Below are 18,975 nucleotides of genomic sequence, written 5' to 3'. Positions count from 1 at the left end.
AACACAGAGTGGCACTGAGGCTTTAAACAAAAAAAACAGAATTTGCATATGCCAAAGTATTGAGCTTTAACCAGCAATTTCCATGGCAAAAAAAGACAAAGAATTTTGTTTTCAGTCATCCAGCATGTGGAGCGCCACTGAGGCAGGAATGCATAAGGAATTTGCGTTGTCTTTGTGTAATCATCAGATCGCTAGCTATTTAACTGGCAGACACAAAAGACATTACAGCTAAACTTATGCTGTTAACATTCCCATGACCTCCTTCTGAAAAATTGTTCGAGTATACCATCCAACATAACCACCACTGAACACCCTCGCAGCTGTTTGAACTTAGTATTTTCTGGCAAGAACCTGACAGTCACTGAATACAAGTAGAGACAGTGCTGAGTCTGTGAAGAGTGATTTCTTAATTCAGAGTGAAAGATTCAAATTGTTGCAGGAGGTGATACTCTGACCTGTTTATTTTTAAAATAAATTATTTAAACAGACAGCTATTGTTCTAAACACCTTCACCTTCAGATTAGTGCTGATGATAATATCTAGCCCTCACACAGTGTAGCTTGCCAGCAGATCTCAACTCTTTATAAAGGAAGGTCAATGTCGTTGCCCTCCTCTTTTAAGATAAGGAAAGTGAGTCACAGAAACAAAGTTACTTCAGTTTAACAAACTACCCTCTGTTAACAGCTGTACCAATGAACCATCCACTCACACAGCTACAAGTGTGAGATAAAATGTGTTAACTGAAAGCCCTTACACTGACACTGATGAATTTAGCTCAGATTTTGTCTGGGCTAAAACCATAGAAAGTTAGTAAGACTCAGCTGACACCCAGTGCCTGACTGTGAGAATGTGACTCTGGCTCAGGTTCATTGCTTAAAATCCCACATCTGGAAATACAACCCAAGTCCCCTCCCCTAACAGCAAACCAGGAATTCTTCCATTTGTATTCACTTATCAATATTTTCTTGTTTTCCTTATCTGAAGCAGCAATAGCACAGGTTGTCAAGCAAAATCATAGAATCATTTCCGTTGGAAGAGACCCTCAGGATCATCGAGTCCAACCATAACCTAACCTAAACCTGGCACTAAACCATGTCCCTAAGAATCTTTTCTAAACGCCTTTCAAACAGCTCCAGGGATGGTGACTCCACCACTTCCCCGGGCAGCCTGTTCCAATGCCTGACAACCCTTTCTGTGAAGAATTTTTTCCTAATATCCAATCTAAACCTCCCCTGGCACAACTTGAGGCCATTTCCCCTTGTCCTATCACTTGCTACACCCTCCATGCTACAACCTCCTTCCAGGTAGTTGTAGATAGCAATGTCTCTCCCCAGACTCCTTTTCTCCAGGTTGAACAGCCCCAGTTTCCTCAGCCACTCCTCAAAAGACTTGTGCTACAGATCCCTCACCAGCTTCGTCACTCTCTGCACTCTCTCTAGTATTTCAATGTTCTCCTTATGATGAGCAGCCCAAAATTGAACACAGCATTCAAGGTGGGGCCTCACCAGTGCTGAGTAGTGTCTGGTCTCTCTGCTCCCCTCACCATTCCACCCAAAGACCTCAGGCAGTCCAATGTGGGCTTCAGGCAGGGAGTCTGTGCTGTCAGAACCTAGGAACCAGCACTGAGGGCCAAAGGGCTCCACAGACCCAACCATCTCCCAGGGCACAGCTACATGGGACACTGGGTTCACATGGACACACTGTCGAAGCCCAGCCAACAAAACAAGCATTAGACAAAATGCAACATGTCTCCAGAAGGGCAGCAAGTTATTGCATTGTAATATATAAAAGGATGTCTGAAATCAAACACAGCTGAAGGACAGTGCAGCCAAGGCTGAGATGGCCTCTATGTGTCCTTCTGCCTCAGGTGACCGGCGTGGCCAGGGCAGCACGCCAGGCAAGAGCAGCTGGATAGCAGAGCAGGGTTGCCAACACTTTAAATAACCCACAAAAACCCACAGTACTCTGGAGAGCACCTGTACAAGCAAAAAATCTAACTCTTCCTGTGAGAAACCTTTTAATCATTTTTACAGCACAACTAAAGCTGGGTTAAAATAGTAAAGGTTACAGCAACAACATATGGTAACAATTTCCTTGATTATTACAACAATTGGGGTTTGAGCTGCCAGCTTTACACCTAGACCATTAACCAATTTGCAGGCCAGCTACTGCAAGTCAGGAATTGCCTCCCTTCAGACTATTGTTGGCACATTTTTGTTTTAAATGTTGCTAATGAATTCTCCATAAAAAATAAAATAATGTTGATATCAGGAGTGTTATTTAAGCACCAGTTAAAAACAAATCCCCATCAGGCCTGAGTGCAGCATCTGCAGGTGCCTGAAATTCTCCTCTGCCAAAAATGAGGATATTTTAAGCTTGCAGAGATTTGTCTAAAACCTCAGCTCTTTTGATAGCAGCAATGGTTACAAGAATGGATGTTTCTAGTTAGCAGGTCACCACTACTATCTCAAAAAATAAACATCAACAGCCAAGTCTTACTGCAAGTAAGATTACTTGGCCAGTGCTGCAAACTCATTGGATAAAGCCCACAAAGCTTCCTGTGTGCAAAGTTCTGTGACCCTGTACTGAGGAAGCGTTTTCTAAGCGAAGGTCAAACCAGGTGTTCAGTCCTCGATCTCACTCCCCCTGCCGTGCTTGCCCACAGAGGTGCAGGGCGCGAAGAGGCCGAGACAACCAGCAGATCCGAGCAACAAGAACGATTCTGCCTAAGCCAGAGGTAAGTTTTGCTGAAAGCAGCTAGGCACTCCAGGACTAGTCCCCAAGGATTCAAAACCATTATTAAGTTACCTAGAAATCATGAGGTTAAACATAAATAAATAAATGCTGTGTTCTCATTAGCAGCCTTTGTTGCACACTTGCTTCACATTTGCAAGCTCTTTGCAATCACTCTGCTAAGAAAGCAACTTAAAAAAAAAATTTAAAAAAAAATCAAATTTCCCCACATCAATTCCAGCAGTCAAGGGCTTTAGGAAAAAAAATCAAAATGTATGAGATCCAGGATAAAATTCTGAGCACCAAGTTAAGCACTTAGGCTTACTAAAAGCATGAACAAACATATTCATTCCTTCCATCTAAAAGTTTCTAATTTGGTTCTGGAGTGCTGAGGCACATTTTACCTACTCTTTTTATCCTTTCAACATGAAACTCACCGGATGTTTGTTCTCTGCCTCAGATCATCACAAAAGATGCAGAGGCAGCTCTCACTCTCAAGTCAACATGGTCACATAGTAAAGTTTTATTTACTTGTAGCAGGATAAGTGGGCCCCTTCTAATTTTGTAGGAACAAAGTCTCCTTGGCCCATACTACACTTCAATATACATTTGCTTCTTAAAAATACATGTGCAACAGCATGGAATAAAATGGTCTTAAAGTATTATTCTCAGCTGCATTTTTAAGTACCAATGTAAGGGTGCCTACGGCTCTTGCAAAGAATGCATTTCTAGGAAAGGAGTAGGTAACACTGTCTGTGCCATGGCTGAGAGACCAGGAAAATACAAGCTCTACACAAAAAAACTTACCCCTGCACTGCAGTACAGCACAGCATTAAGGTAGAGTAACAACTAACTTCTCATGCAGAATTAAATTAACCTCTGCCTGAATCCTAAACAAGAAGCGAGTACTAAATTAATTATGTAAGAAGAGCGGTAGTCTACTGGCCATTGTAATTCAATGCTCAAGCCAAGCAATTCCATTTAAGTATATTGCTTGGCTATAATATGCTAATTGTCCAGCTGACTGGAAGCCAAATGGTGCTTTCCTACTTAAAATGCCCAGGAGGAAAAACCATCACCAGGTTTATTTATACCAGCAAGAGCAAACACTGCCTAGCCAGGGAATCTGGCTTACATTTCAGCTGCAACTCAGGTCAATGCAGCAGGGAAGTTCAGCAGAGTCCTCTCTGTGCAGCACAGCCAACATCTCTCTCCAGTAACCTCAGTATGGATCTGATCTCACAAACATCCCTGGAGTGGGAAACATTTGGTGAAGGAAACACCCCATGCTCAGATAAGGTCTCAGCAGGGGCCATCTGCACCAGCCCAGAGCCTCCAGCAGCAGAATGGGGTGGAAGCTTTGATCCTACATGTTTTAAGGTGCCTTTGGATGCCACCACAAAAAACAGGCTGGGGGCTGCGTTTCCCAGGCAAGGAGCACTGCAAGTCGAAGGGCCAACCGAACTGAAGCTTTTCTAGAATCAGAACTCTAAGGAAGAGTGAACACTTGGGCCAATGAACAAGTTTTAACATGAAAACACACTTTAAACAGCAAATTGAGACAGAAGGGTTGTTTTTTAAATATGATTTTTCTAGGTTTCCAGTTTTGTTTTAGTATAATAATGAAAACAAGTTATTCTGCAGTCTACAACAAGGAGGCTATGTTTTAAAAGAAAAACATCTTCCTATGTATATATAAAGTACTTTTAAGGCTGTTTTTTATTTCGCTATAATTATCTGAGGAGTTAATGGTGTCAGAGAAATAATTTATAGCAAGATTCTGTAAACCGTGTAACAGGGTCCCACAAAAGATTAGACAAGATGAAACAAGTTGTTGCAAGGGAATGTCAAGGAAGTGAAACGCAAACACATCTTTTGAGATGTTTTCCATGTTCATCTTACCATGCGAGCACACCTGATGACACTATGCATGTGACTCAGTACTCACTGTTTCCCTGTCAACACATTATATATATGACAAAATATGATTAAGAACTTTGCTCATCTCTGCAACGATTGTATTCGTTACGTGACGGACTAGAGGATTAGCTGTCTTTAAAGGGATTTTTTCTTTCTGAAAACCAGCACACTACAAAGCATGCTTCTAAAAACCCTTCAAGTGGAAACCCAAAAGTCACTAAAATAACTGTTGGCTCATCTGCTGAAAATAATCAGTTCTGACAATCGTAGACTGGAATCTCAGTGGGAGAGCATGTGAAGGAATCATACCCAGTCTTAGCCGTGCTCAGCCTGTGTGGGGTGCAGATAACCAACCAAATGACAGAAACACACTCAATGTAGAAGTATATCATATAAGATCAGGTTAAAAAACCCAAGCCATACATATGCAATTTGGATGTCATATAATAGAGTATCATATAAAAAACCCTAGAAAGGACCCAGACATAGTCATCCACCCAATTCATTGTTATGGCTCGGGTTTTGTTATTTGTATTACAACAGTGCAGAGGTCCCAGCCAGAAGCAAAACCTCATCCGCTGCAAGCTGTACAAATATCTAGTGAGACACCCCTGAAACAAAGAGCTTGTCATACACATGGTGAGGCATCAGTAGGCTGATGGAAAAAAAATAGTAACAAGCAATGGACGAAGGAAATGAAAATAAGATTCTGTGGTTATAATGTGATCCATTGTGTCCACTCTCACTGCTTTATGAACTGGTTAAATCAACTGCTCCAGGCTGGCACAGAACTAAATCACTCTGGACATCAGAGAGCAAGATGAGTGAGGCAAGTCCTGATAAGAACATTTGCTTTAAGATCAATCCCAATTGTCTACAGTGCACATTGTTTATATCACATAACAGAAAGTCTATGTATATTTAAATAAGGGTACTTATAAGTATGTAAAAAATATTTTAAGACACAATTAGTTTTAATGCTAGCCCAGTGGAGTAAGTAATGGAAAAGCGACCACCCTCACATCACTTGCAGAGGAATTAATTTTTTAAATCAAACTAAATACAAACCTGTACATTTACTTCTAAAATATGAAATGCTCAATGGCTATGTAGCAGCAGATTTCCTACCCTAGTTTCACTGCAAGATGAACCACATATGTTAATACAACATACGGCTCTGTGGTTGTGCCTGGTGGCAATATTGATTTGACCCAGAGAGGAGAAAATCCAATTGCAGAGCACTGTGTTCTCCTGCTTTTATTGCCAGCAGCACCTTTGACTAATTTACCTACTTCGCTGAAAAGAAAAAGCCTATTGATTTATCCTCAACTTCTCTCTTCAAATCTCATGCAAGTACTTCACATGTTTATAACAGTATCCAGATAAATTACTCTTGACTTCTATTTTATTTCACCTTAGATTTGTCCTGGGGTGGTTCATGCAGTAACAGGGAATAAATAGTGTGCTGTGCTAAAGGCCTGTCACTTGACATTACAAATATAACCAGCTAAAATGCAATCCATCTGTTCAACACACTTCCAGCTAATCTATGGTGGTCTCTAAGGACCGTAACAATTTAGCCTAACACACAGTAAAAAGAAACGCCACAGGCCACCAGAACAGACTTGAAACACTTCTGAATTCTCTGAAACCCCTCACCAAGCACACTCATTTTAAGAGTCAGTTTTCCCATATACAGTTCAAGCATACTTTGCTGGGATAATAAAGCCAAAATTTTTCACGTCAAACTCTAAAACTGATCAAGTATATTTCAGCTTTTAACACCAAAGCCTATACCAAAGTACATCAGCTATGCTGGGCTCCTAGGTACAAACTCTGATCCGCTGCCCTTGTTCACTGGAGTGAAAAAATTTACAATATTAAAATACAGCTTGGCATCAAGAAATGAACACCAACCCAATAAAAGCACTCCTAGGACCTTTATGTATGAAATGTCTTTTCTACAATTTCTAGTAATATAAGTATTTCTAAAAGTTGGGTTTTGTATGTTTATACAGAACAGACACAGTAAACACCTAACTGGGTACATACTATTTCACATAAAACACACTGAATTTGTTAATACAATTTATATGCTGTCAAGAAGTGCAAAAATAATTAACCCAAGGCAATCACATGGTGAGTTGTGGAGTTTCTTTTGGGGTTCAGAGCTAGAGATCCACATGGCAACTTTAACAGTGCAATATGAGTCCCAGGCTCTGAAAAAGCTTCAAGAAACCCAAAGAAGCAGCCGACTGCTGGAGTGACAGTCATAATGCAATGCCTCAAAAGGCAGCAGCCAAAAGTACAGGAACATGAAGGAGTTAGAGACAGGACAATGTAGGAATACCAACTACACATCGTAGCAATATTGCTTTCCTAAAGATGAATAATGAGCAGAAGCTAAATAGTATAAATGTACACACATTTGGCACTTTCACCAATACCATCAAGTATTTTATTACTATAAATGTTGCTTGAAAGAGAATGATGCATCTTGGGGAAAACTCTGTAAAACAAACTGTTAATGACAGAAGAGCACAGAGGCCTGTGTGACATGAACCACTTTGAGGTTCTCTAGTACAAATACTGAAAAGTCAAAGACATCAAGGTTTAAATAAGAAAATCTGTGAAACTAGAAAAAGAATTAATAAAGGAAGGAGGTGACACAAAAGAATGGGATACTTTCAGGATTTCTAACGGATTTCTTGTTACAAACAATAATTTAGTAGCAAACAGGAGGCCTAGCAGATGTGATCAAGATTAACGTGAACGTATGACTGAATTTTCACTGACTAAAGGTAATAGAAAGAAAGCAAACACCCAGGTTGGCTGTTACTAATCCGATACTCTTGCATCCTGTTCAAAGCAGGAATTCTCAAGTAATTTAAATCTACCTCTCAGTCCCCAAAAGAAAGTAGGTGCTTTACCCTGCCACTCTTGTTAATACTGAGAAACAACCCTACTGTCTCAATAGCCCTTTTGATTGTATGGGGTCAACTCACAGAGAACAGTATTTCTCCTTGTTAGCAGAAGGTGCCATGCCTCACCTTCACTACATCCAAACACCCGCAGAGTTGCTCAAATATAAGGTAGTTAAATGCTTAGAAACAAGCATAGACGTGCTCAGTCTTTTCAGGATAACACTCCCTGAATAAACAAGATTTAGTTCACGTTACACTGGCAAACCATTTTGAGAAACTTGAATAGATAGTACTGGAGAAAGAAACCACCTAGAAACCGAGGAAGAGTAAATACACAGACAACGTTCAGGCAGTCATGATCAACAGGGCTTTTACGGGATAAAACACAGAATCATAGAATAGTTTGGGTTGGAAGGGACCTTCAAAGATTATCTAGTCCAACCCCCTGCCATGAGCAGGGACATCTTCAACTACACCAGGTTGCTCAGAGCCCCATCCAACCTCGCCTTGAACATTTCCAGGGATGGGGCATCTACCACCTCTCGGGACAACCAGTTCCAGTGTTACACCATCATCATCTTAACATCTAAGTTATTGGTTGACACTGCTCACTTTGAAATGCACAAAAATCTTTCAGTCTGTAACTTCGGAAAAACAGCCATCTCAAAACAACTTTTCCTCCTGGTGAAGAAAAGGGTTGCAACAGGGCTTGAGGAACACCAGAGAGAGAACTGACCAACTGGTCTATTAGCACTCATCCTACTGTCCATCTGTCCCCCTGTCCTCCTAACAGGTACATAAACATGAAGGGGGGAAAAAAAATCCATTAAGTTTAAATTAGAATAAATTGATTCCTTTCCAAAAGCTTGTTTAAAGACTTTTTGATCATGAGTTTCCAACAAACTTAAACCTTCCTGTGCTTAGAAAGCTTATGGCATTTTGAACAACAACAACAAAATGTTTCAGAAAGTATGCAAATAGTCACTATGCCATCACTTTATTATCTAACTCCAACAGAGGACAGCAGCACCAGCAAGAGAGAGGTCCTTGTGGCATGTGTAGACAACCACACAAAAATCCATGTTGGATTCAGAGAAGAGGGAAGCTTTCAGCTGGTCTGAAGGGAAGACAGAGGCCACAGGGACAAGCTATCCCACCCTGCAAGACAGTAAGATACTACGGGACAAATGAGGTGCTTGGGAAGTACAGGGAAAGAAAGTATTTACTGGTAATGTCTGTAGGTTAAAACAAAAGAGCTCATACATGCATCTCATCTGACTATCTTAGCTGCTTTCTCCTTTACCTCCTGCAACAACCTGACCTCATCACTGCGAGCTCCCTCTTGCAGGCAAATTCCTGTTACCAACCAGTTGCCAGGGGCACTAAAATCTCAAATACCAGTAATGTTGAGAGTCCTCACAGTTCACGCTGTCAAATACTCCAAGAAAACTTTAAGGGCTATTCTTGAAGGTTAATGTTATGAGCTTTCCAGCTATTCTGAAGCAGAATTTATATACAACATCATTACCTCAATGTATCACTGTATTATCAGTATCAACTAATTTACCCAATATCAGCAAGTTCAACAGATGGTCTCTAGACAGATTTCCCAACATAGCAAGTCTGTGATATTTTTTCTTAAGGTGGGTAAAAGGAGAAGCTTCAAGTCAGACCAGATGTTTTTTCCATACGTAAATGTACAGTGGTGTTTCTCTCTATAGCCAGCAGATTGCTCTATCCAAGTAACACGCAAGGGATTTTGAAGGCTGTCAATGCTGCTTGCACTGTACAGGTGGAGAATCACAGAATCACAGAATGTTAGGGATTGGAAGGGACCTCGAAAGATCATCTAGTCCAGTCCCCCTGCAGTAAATTTCACGTGGCTTTCCCAAAGTAACACAAGCACTCTTGTGAAAGAAAGCATTCCCAGCATTTACTGTGTCAGTCACCAGTTTTACCATGAGCACTGTGCTGCAGTTAAAATAGGAGAAAAAAAAATAAATTAAAAAAAAAAAGATACTGCAGAAACTAGTAGCAGTAAAAACTAATAGTGAACAAAATGGGAGAGGGCAATAAGAGGAAATGGGGGCCATGTCCTCAAAATAGCCTCTGGGTCTCCTATAATTCCCTTTCCGGATTTTCTATGCTAATTTGTTTTCAATAGCAAACAACCTTTCTATCTGCGGAGTTACTGTGTCCCCCTTGGAGGAAGGAACAGTTACCTACAGGGAGGAGACACAGTCCTTTGCAGTCACACTTGGCTATTCATGGTGTTTACTGCTAACAATTTGCACCTCAGCGTAGCACACAGGCAATGGCCAGGTCAGGCTGCCAGGAACAGCCTCTCTGGTCTTCCCAAGTTGTTGCCACTGAGGAGTGTAAACCTGAGATAAGCAAAATTCTTCTGGAAACACCATTAGATTTCTATACATAACACTGTCCCATGTTCAAAGTCCCATGGTTCAGCAGTGAGAGCATTACAAGTTTAAACCCACACCACAGAGCAACAAGCTCTTAAATGCAAACACTGAAAAGTGTGCAAAAGTGAAAGAGTGCAATGACTTGATAAACTTTAAAGTTAGTCCTTCGGGGTCAGGAAAATTCAGTTATTCAAATTATTTTGAGTCTGAGAAATTACGCAAAAAATTAGTTGCTCTAATACTTCCTTTAAAAAAAAAAAAAAAAAAAGAGAGAAAGCAAGAACTCAAACATTTTGAACAAGTGTGAAAACCACAATACAAGGTTCTGTGGTACATTAAGATTTTAAATCTGCAATCATGAAATCCTCCCTTATGACAGATCCATCCCCTACACACTTACAAAACCCAGCCACCTTCCACATTCTACTTCACACATATGCAAGATAAAACCATTAAAAATTAACAGTGAAAACCCACCAAGCCACAATGAGTCCCAATTCCAAGGAGCAGTTAATATTACAGGATAACAGAGATCTCCTTACCGTTGCAACTGCACAGCAGGGGAAATATTTCATACTCAAGAAAAGAGCTACAGTGGAAAAATAAAATAGAATACAATAAAATAAAATAGTCACTTGTGACAACTGCCACAATTTCACCTATACACACAACAGGAAATAGCCCATGTGGCAGCTGCCATGCAAAATTTACTTATCAATAGTAATCCAGGCTATGCATCCACACACGTGCATACTTGCACATGCAAACACTATCTTCAGAGAATTTTCAGTCTTGCCAGTCCTCAACAGTGCTCCTTTAAGTCATCTGAAATGACTGGTTAACCCTGCTTAATACAATCTGTGTAATCTACTGTAAATCTTGCAGATAACTCATAACTGTTAACAGTAATTAACTCAGCAGAGCTTTACCCTTCTTGCTCCCCCAACCAGCCTCATACCACAGACCTCAATTTAGGAGTTCGCTTCCACCGCAGCCCCTGCAGACAGCTTAGGCAGGGTTAAGCAACACTGGCGAGCTTCTGTTGTAGAAAACCTGGTTAAACAATTGATCTCTCCCCATTTTATACTTTCCTTCGTCAGTACTTGTTGGTAGTCAAGGCATGCTTAATGTATACAACATCCTGGGAATACCAGTGATGTCACAAGAGAAAATGTGAAGGATGCAGTTGCATCCTAGAAGATCCTTTCTTTATGCCATCTGTCACCAAAACAGAGGTAAACTGTGTCACTGTGTTATTATTAACATTCAGGAGAGATTAACTTCTAATACTCCTGCTATGCCAGTTTTAAGGCTTCTGACCACTGGATTTTCCGTGTCAACAAAAAACAATTTCCTCTTAAGCTGCGATGTTTAGTGTTTTCCTGAAAGTGAATCTCATCTATCACATGATCATACAAAAGCCTCACCTATAACTGAAAGAAAAAGCAACTTTTGAGACCTTATATTTACTGAATAAAAGCTTAAAAATGGTCACAAAATTTTCATAACCAGCAAGAGCCCTCAAACGCAAGGGGCCATTCTGGCTACAAGCAGAAAAAGCAGAACTACACACACTACCAAATGTCTTTTGTATGACTAGTGTCATTTTTCAATTATACTTCTTAATCTTCGGTGTCCTTTAATGGCACATGAAGGTGGCAGGCATATATGTTTCCAGGCAATTTCCAAGCTGCCTCACACGTGGATCCTATCCCTTACCTACATCAGCAGAGCTCAGGTTTACTATTTAAGCAACAAAACTAAGGGAAATTTAATACGATGTATTGAGTGACTTGCACTCCCTATTAACCAGATCACAAAACAACAGCAGCGCAGCCGTGAGGGCCGGCTTCTCAGCTAGCTCAGGGCAGAGGAGCAGACGGTAAATCCCCCAAAAGATTGCTCCAAGCAAGAGCTGTTCAAGCCTCAGGCTGCAGAAAGCAACGCCACCTCCTCCGGTCTAGCACATTCGTGCTGCATTGCTCCATAAAGATTATTAGAACTTTAAAACATACAAGTCACATAAAAGTTTATACTGCTTTTGCAACCGCTGAGCAGCAGATCCGAGCCTAGCAGCGTTCAAAGGATGATGAAATCCCTCAGTGGTCTAGAAGTCTGACTCCTAGAAGCAGCCCCAGATAAAAATTTTAAGGGGCATTACAGTCACATAAAGGCAGTACAAGCAACACGTGATCAGCAGAGACTAAAGCACAAAACCTTGGCAAAGAGATCCAGCAGTACAACGCAGAAAGGAGCAATGCTGGGTCCACTGCAAACTCCAAAATGTCGACAATGTTAAGTGCTGGAATAAGGACTCCTTTGTTCTGGTTTACACACAGCTTTACACATAACTTATTAAAATGTCTCTGCATCATTGTTTAAACATACTTTGGTGCAGGCATTGAGTTACTTTGACAAACCTGTTTTTTGCTGAGAGCATCACGAACTGGTTGAGTGATGAACGGCTGATCAGAAACTGGAGCTCTATGGGAATCAGCGCAGTCACTCACCAAAAGAAATGCCGCAGTAAAATAATCTGTGCTCTCCAAACCTACAGTAATAACTCACATTTTAAGCTGGGCACCTGAACTAATGGTTTTACTTCCCACTGCTCGGAAAACATGCAGCTCTCATTCATTTTAAAGAGAGAAACAGATGCCCAATATCTGGAGAAAATAATCAGAGAAAACCCAGCACTTATAACACAGTACCTGAATGTAAGTCTAGATACTCTGGCACCTCATTGGCATTACCCAAATTCACCATCCTTTTAAATCTCAGCACAAGCCAATGTTTGTATCTCCACAACACCAAGACACGTGGTAAATATAGGGTGCTAAAATCAGGCATTTAAGTTTGAATCTCCAAGCTAAGCAATTTCTACTGAGCGTGTAAATATGTGGAAGATCTGCTAGGTATCCGTAATTTACTACTGAACATTAACACACGGTAGTAAAACACAGAAATTTCCCCAAGCTAATATGCAGTCACTGACATCACTTTCTAAGCAACAATACTGAAAAAGGCACAACCAAAATGGAAAATAAAGAGAGTATTTGCTGTGTTTCAGATTAGCAGATACATGATTCCTTGTGAATTTTGACTGAAAGTCATTCTCACGAGGTAGCAGCAACAGTCCCTTTGAAATGAGCTCAGCATAATGCGGGCAGGAACTAAGCAAACTTCTTCAAACAGCTCTGCCAACACCATTCAGCTCCAAGCTGCAAAACTCCTGCTGTTTCAAACTCAGGGCCTCCTGTGAGCAGACTGCTGATTACACCAGGTTGTATGGCAGGTTTTTGACAGATGCACAGGGCAGAAGAATTAGAATGAAACCTGCCTATTGGTCATGTTGAATAAAATATTTCACATCACACTGAAAGAAAAGGACACTCTGCCATCTATTCATTCCCTTGCCCCTCAGTAAAGACAAAATATATTGCATATATTACATATATATACACACACACACTCCACTCAGTGTGTACAACTCACACAAGTGTTACTAGATATGCTCCTATCATGAAAGAGAAATGGGAGACAGGACAAAGCAAACATCACATCTCCAAAGCAGAGTAGATACGCTGTCAAAAAAGCCAGAGTGCTGAAACGCAGTGTGGTGGCACATTTAATTGTGCTTCTTATTCCCAGTTATGCTAGAGAAGACTTGGAGCAGTCAAAGGATAGGAATGAAGACAACTCAACGGGCATTTTTCATCCTGATTTTTATGACAGGGAGGCAGAGGAGTCATACCTTTACAAGTTTCTGTGAAATTCTGAGAGGGGAGACCCTTGGGTGTCATAGGCAGCAAAGGAAAAACAAGAGCCAGGGTTTTAGGCAGAGGCCAGGTGAGCACACATCTCACTCCCCATGCATCCCAGCATGTCCCTACTGTCAGGTGCAAACCATGGGAAAAAGCAGGGTTTGTGTGGGACACAGGCTCTGCAGAAAGCTCTCCCCTGCTCTCAAAACAGTTGCTTTTATTTATTGTTTTGAGCAAGGAGGCCTTTTGCTGCCTAATCAAGTGCAGCCCCCTTGTTGTCTCCTTGTAGCATCACAGCTGTGAATCTCCTAATTGCATCTTTGGTATGCAGAAGGTATGAAATCTTCATGAAAAGATGACATGAAGGGCTCCACTGGTTGGTCATAAACATGGACATTAGAGTCTTTCCTCAGGGACTGGCCAGTACAGAAATCAGATGTTCAGAATGTATTTCTGCCCATATGGTCCAAAGTGATGAATAATGCACTTTGGAAAAGGATGACAAAAATAATACAACACAGCAGTAAAGCACCCATCATATTAAACAAATAACAGGTGGTGACTAAAGATGCATTTTTAATGAGTATCTCTTCATAAATGCACACAATACAAAGTGGTTTCCACTGCTTTCTAACATAGTGCTCCTCATTATGGATTAAAAAATGTCTGTTATATAGACCTAGATGTGTAAGCTTTTTACTTTCTCTTTGGACCTCTCATGGCTTGCCTCTTTCTTTTTTTAAAAATATTTAGCTGCCAAACAAACTTTAAATTCTGAACTCTTAATACTCAGAGATTCTTTAATTAACACCAACTGTTTTCACTAGGTAAATTTGTAATTAAATGTTAAAACATATACTTTGATGTGTGTTTTTGATGCATCTTCCTCATCAAATATGCTGTTCTTCACATGTATACAATTACTGAGGAAGAGGGCAGTCCAGTGGTTAATACAGAAGACAGTGTTTGAATTCCTGGGTCCAGACAGGCATGAAACAGATCCACGGCAGTTCTTCAAAGTGAATTTCTGCATTCCCAAGCTCTTCTCAAACCAGTCTACATGAAATCCAGTAGCCAAGAATGAGACCTTACTCCATAGCAGGAGGTGCTCCTATACCACAGGGTATTAAATCATTGTAACCATTTCACCAGGGTTACATAGAGAGAAAGCTAGAGAAGTTATTATACAAAACAGTTGTCTAAGATATTCAGAAGAAAAGACTGGCTTAAATTGACTGTTTCTGCAATAGAAGAAGTCTCAGAAAATCTCAGGCAGTTAATACAGTCAGGAAGTGAGACTTTGCATTACTACTGCTACAGCATAGTAAGGTATGTTCAGCTAAACCTGTTCCCTGCTCTGTCTCAGCACAAGCCTTACTATCTCAATGATTGCAGCAACAGTTTAAGCAGTTACTCAAGTCTGAGTCTTCTTGCATGAAGGTCAGTGTTACAGAACATGAAAATAAACGTGTTCCTCCTCTCTCAAGTGCAGCTGTCTCGTTAATCCCAAAGATGACATACTCCTCATATATCAGTCACCACTTTAAAGCCCTAATTCATACACAGAGACTTAGGAGCACATAGCAGGTTATTACTTCAGCAGGTTGCTTATTTCTATTAAGCATAATACTCCTTGTAATTCTTAACTGCTTTCCCCCTTGAGGGCATACAGCATACGTCTTGGAAACTGGAACAGACTTGCTCTGAATATCAAAGGAAAATGAATGACTTATTAAAAAAGGTGAGAGGCGGTAGTTAAACTCTACCCTCCTCTCCTTGTTGGCTCCTTAGAAGGACAATAATTTTTAAAAATGTTATTTTTCTCTGTTTAATAATTTAGATTATGAAACTGAACACAAAAAAGGTTTGTCCCTGCAAGCAGAAGTTACTTTAGGCTGCTGCATATTTAATATTGCATTATATTAGTCTGCCTGGTGGTTCTGTTAAGTACAAATTTAGATGGCTTCCCAAGTGCCAGGAAGCCGGTTCACTCCATTCAAAATTTCTCTTTGGCACAGCAAGCGAACATCCCAAAGATACGGAACTCAAAATGGTTTGTATCACATGGGGCAGACGATGATTAAACAAACTGCAAGTGCTTAAACTGACACAAAAACTTCCCTCTCTCCCCATCCTCACAATCGTAAGTGCAGTGAGTGGATCTCAGTTAACATTAAGCACCAAATTCTGCCTTTTTATGAACATGCAACTTCCCTGAGGCCTTGAGATTCCAATCACAGAATACAAAAGAAATCTTTCACATCCTTTCCCAATTTAAGACCGGCAGAAGGAGCTGAGATCACCTTCCTAGCAGACTTTCCAGAGCACCCAGCAAAAAGCACTGTACTATAACTCCAGCATGGCATTTGAACCCTTCTTTGCATATACAGAATAATTAAATGACATGCCTTATGCTAGCCAGCTAGATAACAAAGGTACATATTAAGATACACTAGTAAAATAAACCCCAGAGTTTATGTGGGGAGGAGTTGCCTTGTTGAAGCAGCTGACCAGGACTGCAGTTCCCAACCACCATATCTGGGGGGGGGGAAGTGCTTCTGTGAGTTTGGATGGCCCTATTAACTGAAGAAATTCAAGCCATTAAGCACAAGAGGAAAGTCTGTGCAATGGGAGCTTCCTTTTGTATTGCAAAACAGCAAGACTCCAGAACAGACAGCTAACGCTCCTCCCAAAGCTGTGTGGCTGGGGGAAGCACAGCTGTGAGCAGTCACAGCCAAACAACTTCAAACCCACTTTACTGTCTCTGATGATGAAGCTGCTGCTTCTGTCATGGACTCCATGTGGCCTTATGTCATTTGCTCTACGCAGCCTGAACTGACCTGGAAAGGCTTTGTGCTCACCACAGTGGCAGCACATGGGACAGATGGAGAGAGCCCATCCCTAGAACCCAGCACCCACCCCACAGAAGGCTTGTGCTGTAAGTTTTGGAAATTTGGGAAGTGTATGTTTCAGTTCACAAGCATTCACGCCTTAGGTGAGTCAAAGTCACCGTCAATATCAACAAATCTACCCAGCAATAAAGCAGAAATTTCGAAGTTGTTAGTCCAATACCTGCCATGAACCCAACAAAAGAGACCATATCTCAGATTTTAATCTTCTCCCAAGTAAATCTGTTACTGTCTAGAGTGCAGGTGTTCTGGGGTTCAGGAATTCACAGTCTTTTCCTCTGACAACTGTTCCATTTATTTCATATTCTCAACCTATTTCATTTAAGACACAGAGAAGTGCTTTGACATCACTTTTTTCTTGTTTTGTAAAACTAGCTCTTTTCTTGCAAGTGCCCCAAACAACACATTTCAGGCCAAGCTAAACATTTCATCTGGTGGCTGGGAAAGTAGGATGAGGGAAGAAGTATTTTTAAAAATAACAAATAAAATCATCATCCTAGTTGAAAGTTGAATAACACAACAGTTAAAACTATCACAGTGAATGAAAAAGAGTTTTAACAAAAATCTGTATTATACAGGGTGTTTCAAAAAGACGGACCAAATTTGAAAACATTATATATACACATTGGGTCCATCTTCTTGAAACACCCTGTATATTCATATATATTTTTTTGTTACTGCGGAATCAAACTGATGTTTGAAATATTTAAAAAGTGTTGCATTAAACACCTTAGAAACATCTTACACCTGAACAGAGCGGTATGAAATATTTACCAGTATTACACTGCAGTTTCAGCCCTCTTCCTTTACACTCAAGTACGCTTCACTATAACCCTCAGACTAACTCGACAGCACAACAGATCTCCACGGTGAGAAAGGAGCTCCAGGTATCTCCAGACTTGTACGCTTGTCCCTTTTGCAATTTTTTGGAATCTTATTAGGCAGGAACCATTCCTTATCATCCCAGCAAAGAAAAAGCAATGGTTGTGTCCACCCCAGCAAAAGAATACTGTGGTAGTTAACCACGCCCCATCATTGGCACCAGAACACAGAGAAGATAAACAGAAAAGCAACTGTAAGGTCACAGCATATACCCACACAGTGTATTTACTCTTACTTAAGGAAAAAAAAACAAAACAAACCAAACAAAAGCAGACACACAATTAAATATACAGTAAAAAAAAAGTAGTCTTTGATGCAAACTTTTGATACAGGAAGTTTGGGTTTTTTTTTTGTTAGTTTGTTTTGGGTTTTATTAAACAGAGAAGTTCAACACTACATACTTAAACAAACAAACAACCCCCATAGACACAAAAAACCCCCAATCCAACCCCACACACTGTAATGATAAATCTAGGGCTAATCTGATAACCTTCTTTGGCACGCCGGTCAGAGAGCTGCTTTAGTATCTCAGATTCACCCCCACAAATCTATCAACACACACAACCGGTAAGCTATAGCCTCTGGTTCTGTGACGTTACAGAGGTACATTAAGAACTGCCATATAAAAATCTTATTTAAATGTGCTAAATGCATTCATTCGTCACCTCCTTTGCATATTAAATATGTTCGATGGAAGCATCGAGACTCCAGTGTATACTGAAGTTTTAAGTTGGGTATTACATGCTACCCATTACAGAAAGCACAACAAATCAGGAACTTGCTCATGTTTTAAGCACTCTGTAGTGTTCACCAATTAAAAAAATTACCCTTCACATTCAGTTTTCTGATTTACAAAAGACCTTGAGGAATTAAGATTAACGCAGCCTGATGGGAGAGACTTGCATGAGTATCAGTAAGATAAAGGTGGTCTGGTTTGGGTAATTTTTTATTTGTTAGTTTTTGTGGTTTATTGTTGGTGCTGGGGTTTTTGCCTTTGTAGTTGTTTTTGGGTTTTGGTTGTGTGCTGGTTTTTTATTTGTTTTAATTTATATAATACTTAATATCTTCCCTTTAGAGTCTCAAGAGGTTAAGTCACTAGTTACAAATGTACTTCTACTTGTCTATAAGCAAACTGAAAAGTAATTTCAACTTACTTATCCCTTATAAATGTGTGACAGTACAGGCCCAACTGCAAAGTCTGCATGCTGGAAGAGTAGAGCAGTTCAGTTCAGACTGTTGTAAAAACAACTGCTTTTTACTCCATCACATCAACTCAGCTGTCTCATCTGAGTGCACCTCTCTTCCTAACCAGTTGGGCAGAGCATTCAGAGCCTCCCAAACTAGGTGTCTTTCTAAGCTAAAGACTGCGAAATATAAGTCAGGATGAGTCCTTCCGCAGCGATTCAAACGGTTGCCATAAACA

At 40.5% G+C, this 18,975-nt stretch overlaps 1 protein-coding gene across 6 annotated transcripts in view; it reads right to left on the bottom strand.

Annotated features, from left to right (window-relative positions):
- CCDC88C (coiled-coil domain containing 88C) overlaps positions 1-18,975 on the bottom strand; it is a 99,573-nt gene that overhangs the window by 59,883 nt on the left and 20,715 nt on the right. The window contains exon 1 of one of the 6 annotated variants that reach the window (XM_021292426.2): positions 10,540-10,586. The exons of the other annotated variants lie outside the window; for them this stretch is intronic. Within the exon in view, the coding sequence (XP_021148101.1) occupies positions 10,540-10,572 (33 nt within the window). The 5' untranslated portion in view covers positions 10,573-10,586. Of the gene's footprint in view, positions 1-10,539; positions 10,587-18,975 lie in introns of those variants that run through there. 6 annotated transcript variants of the gene reach the window in all.

Source organism: Columba livia, chromosome 5 (genome assembly GCF_036013475.1).
Source record: "Columba livia isolate bColLiv1 breed racing homer chromosome 5, bColLiv1.pat.W.v2, whole genome shotgun sequence".
Lineage (NCBI taxonomy): Eukaryota > Metazoa > Chordata > Aves > Columbiformes > Columbidae > Columba > Columba livia.
The sequence above is the reverse complement of the archived record's forward strand: the minus strand, read 5'-3'. Positions and strand labels throughout refer to the sequence as shown.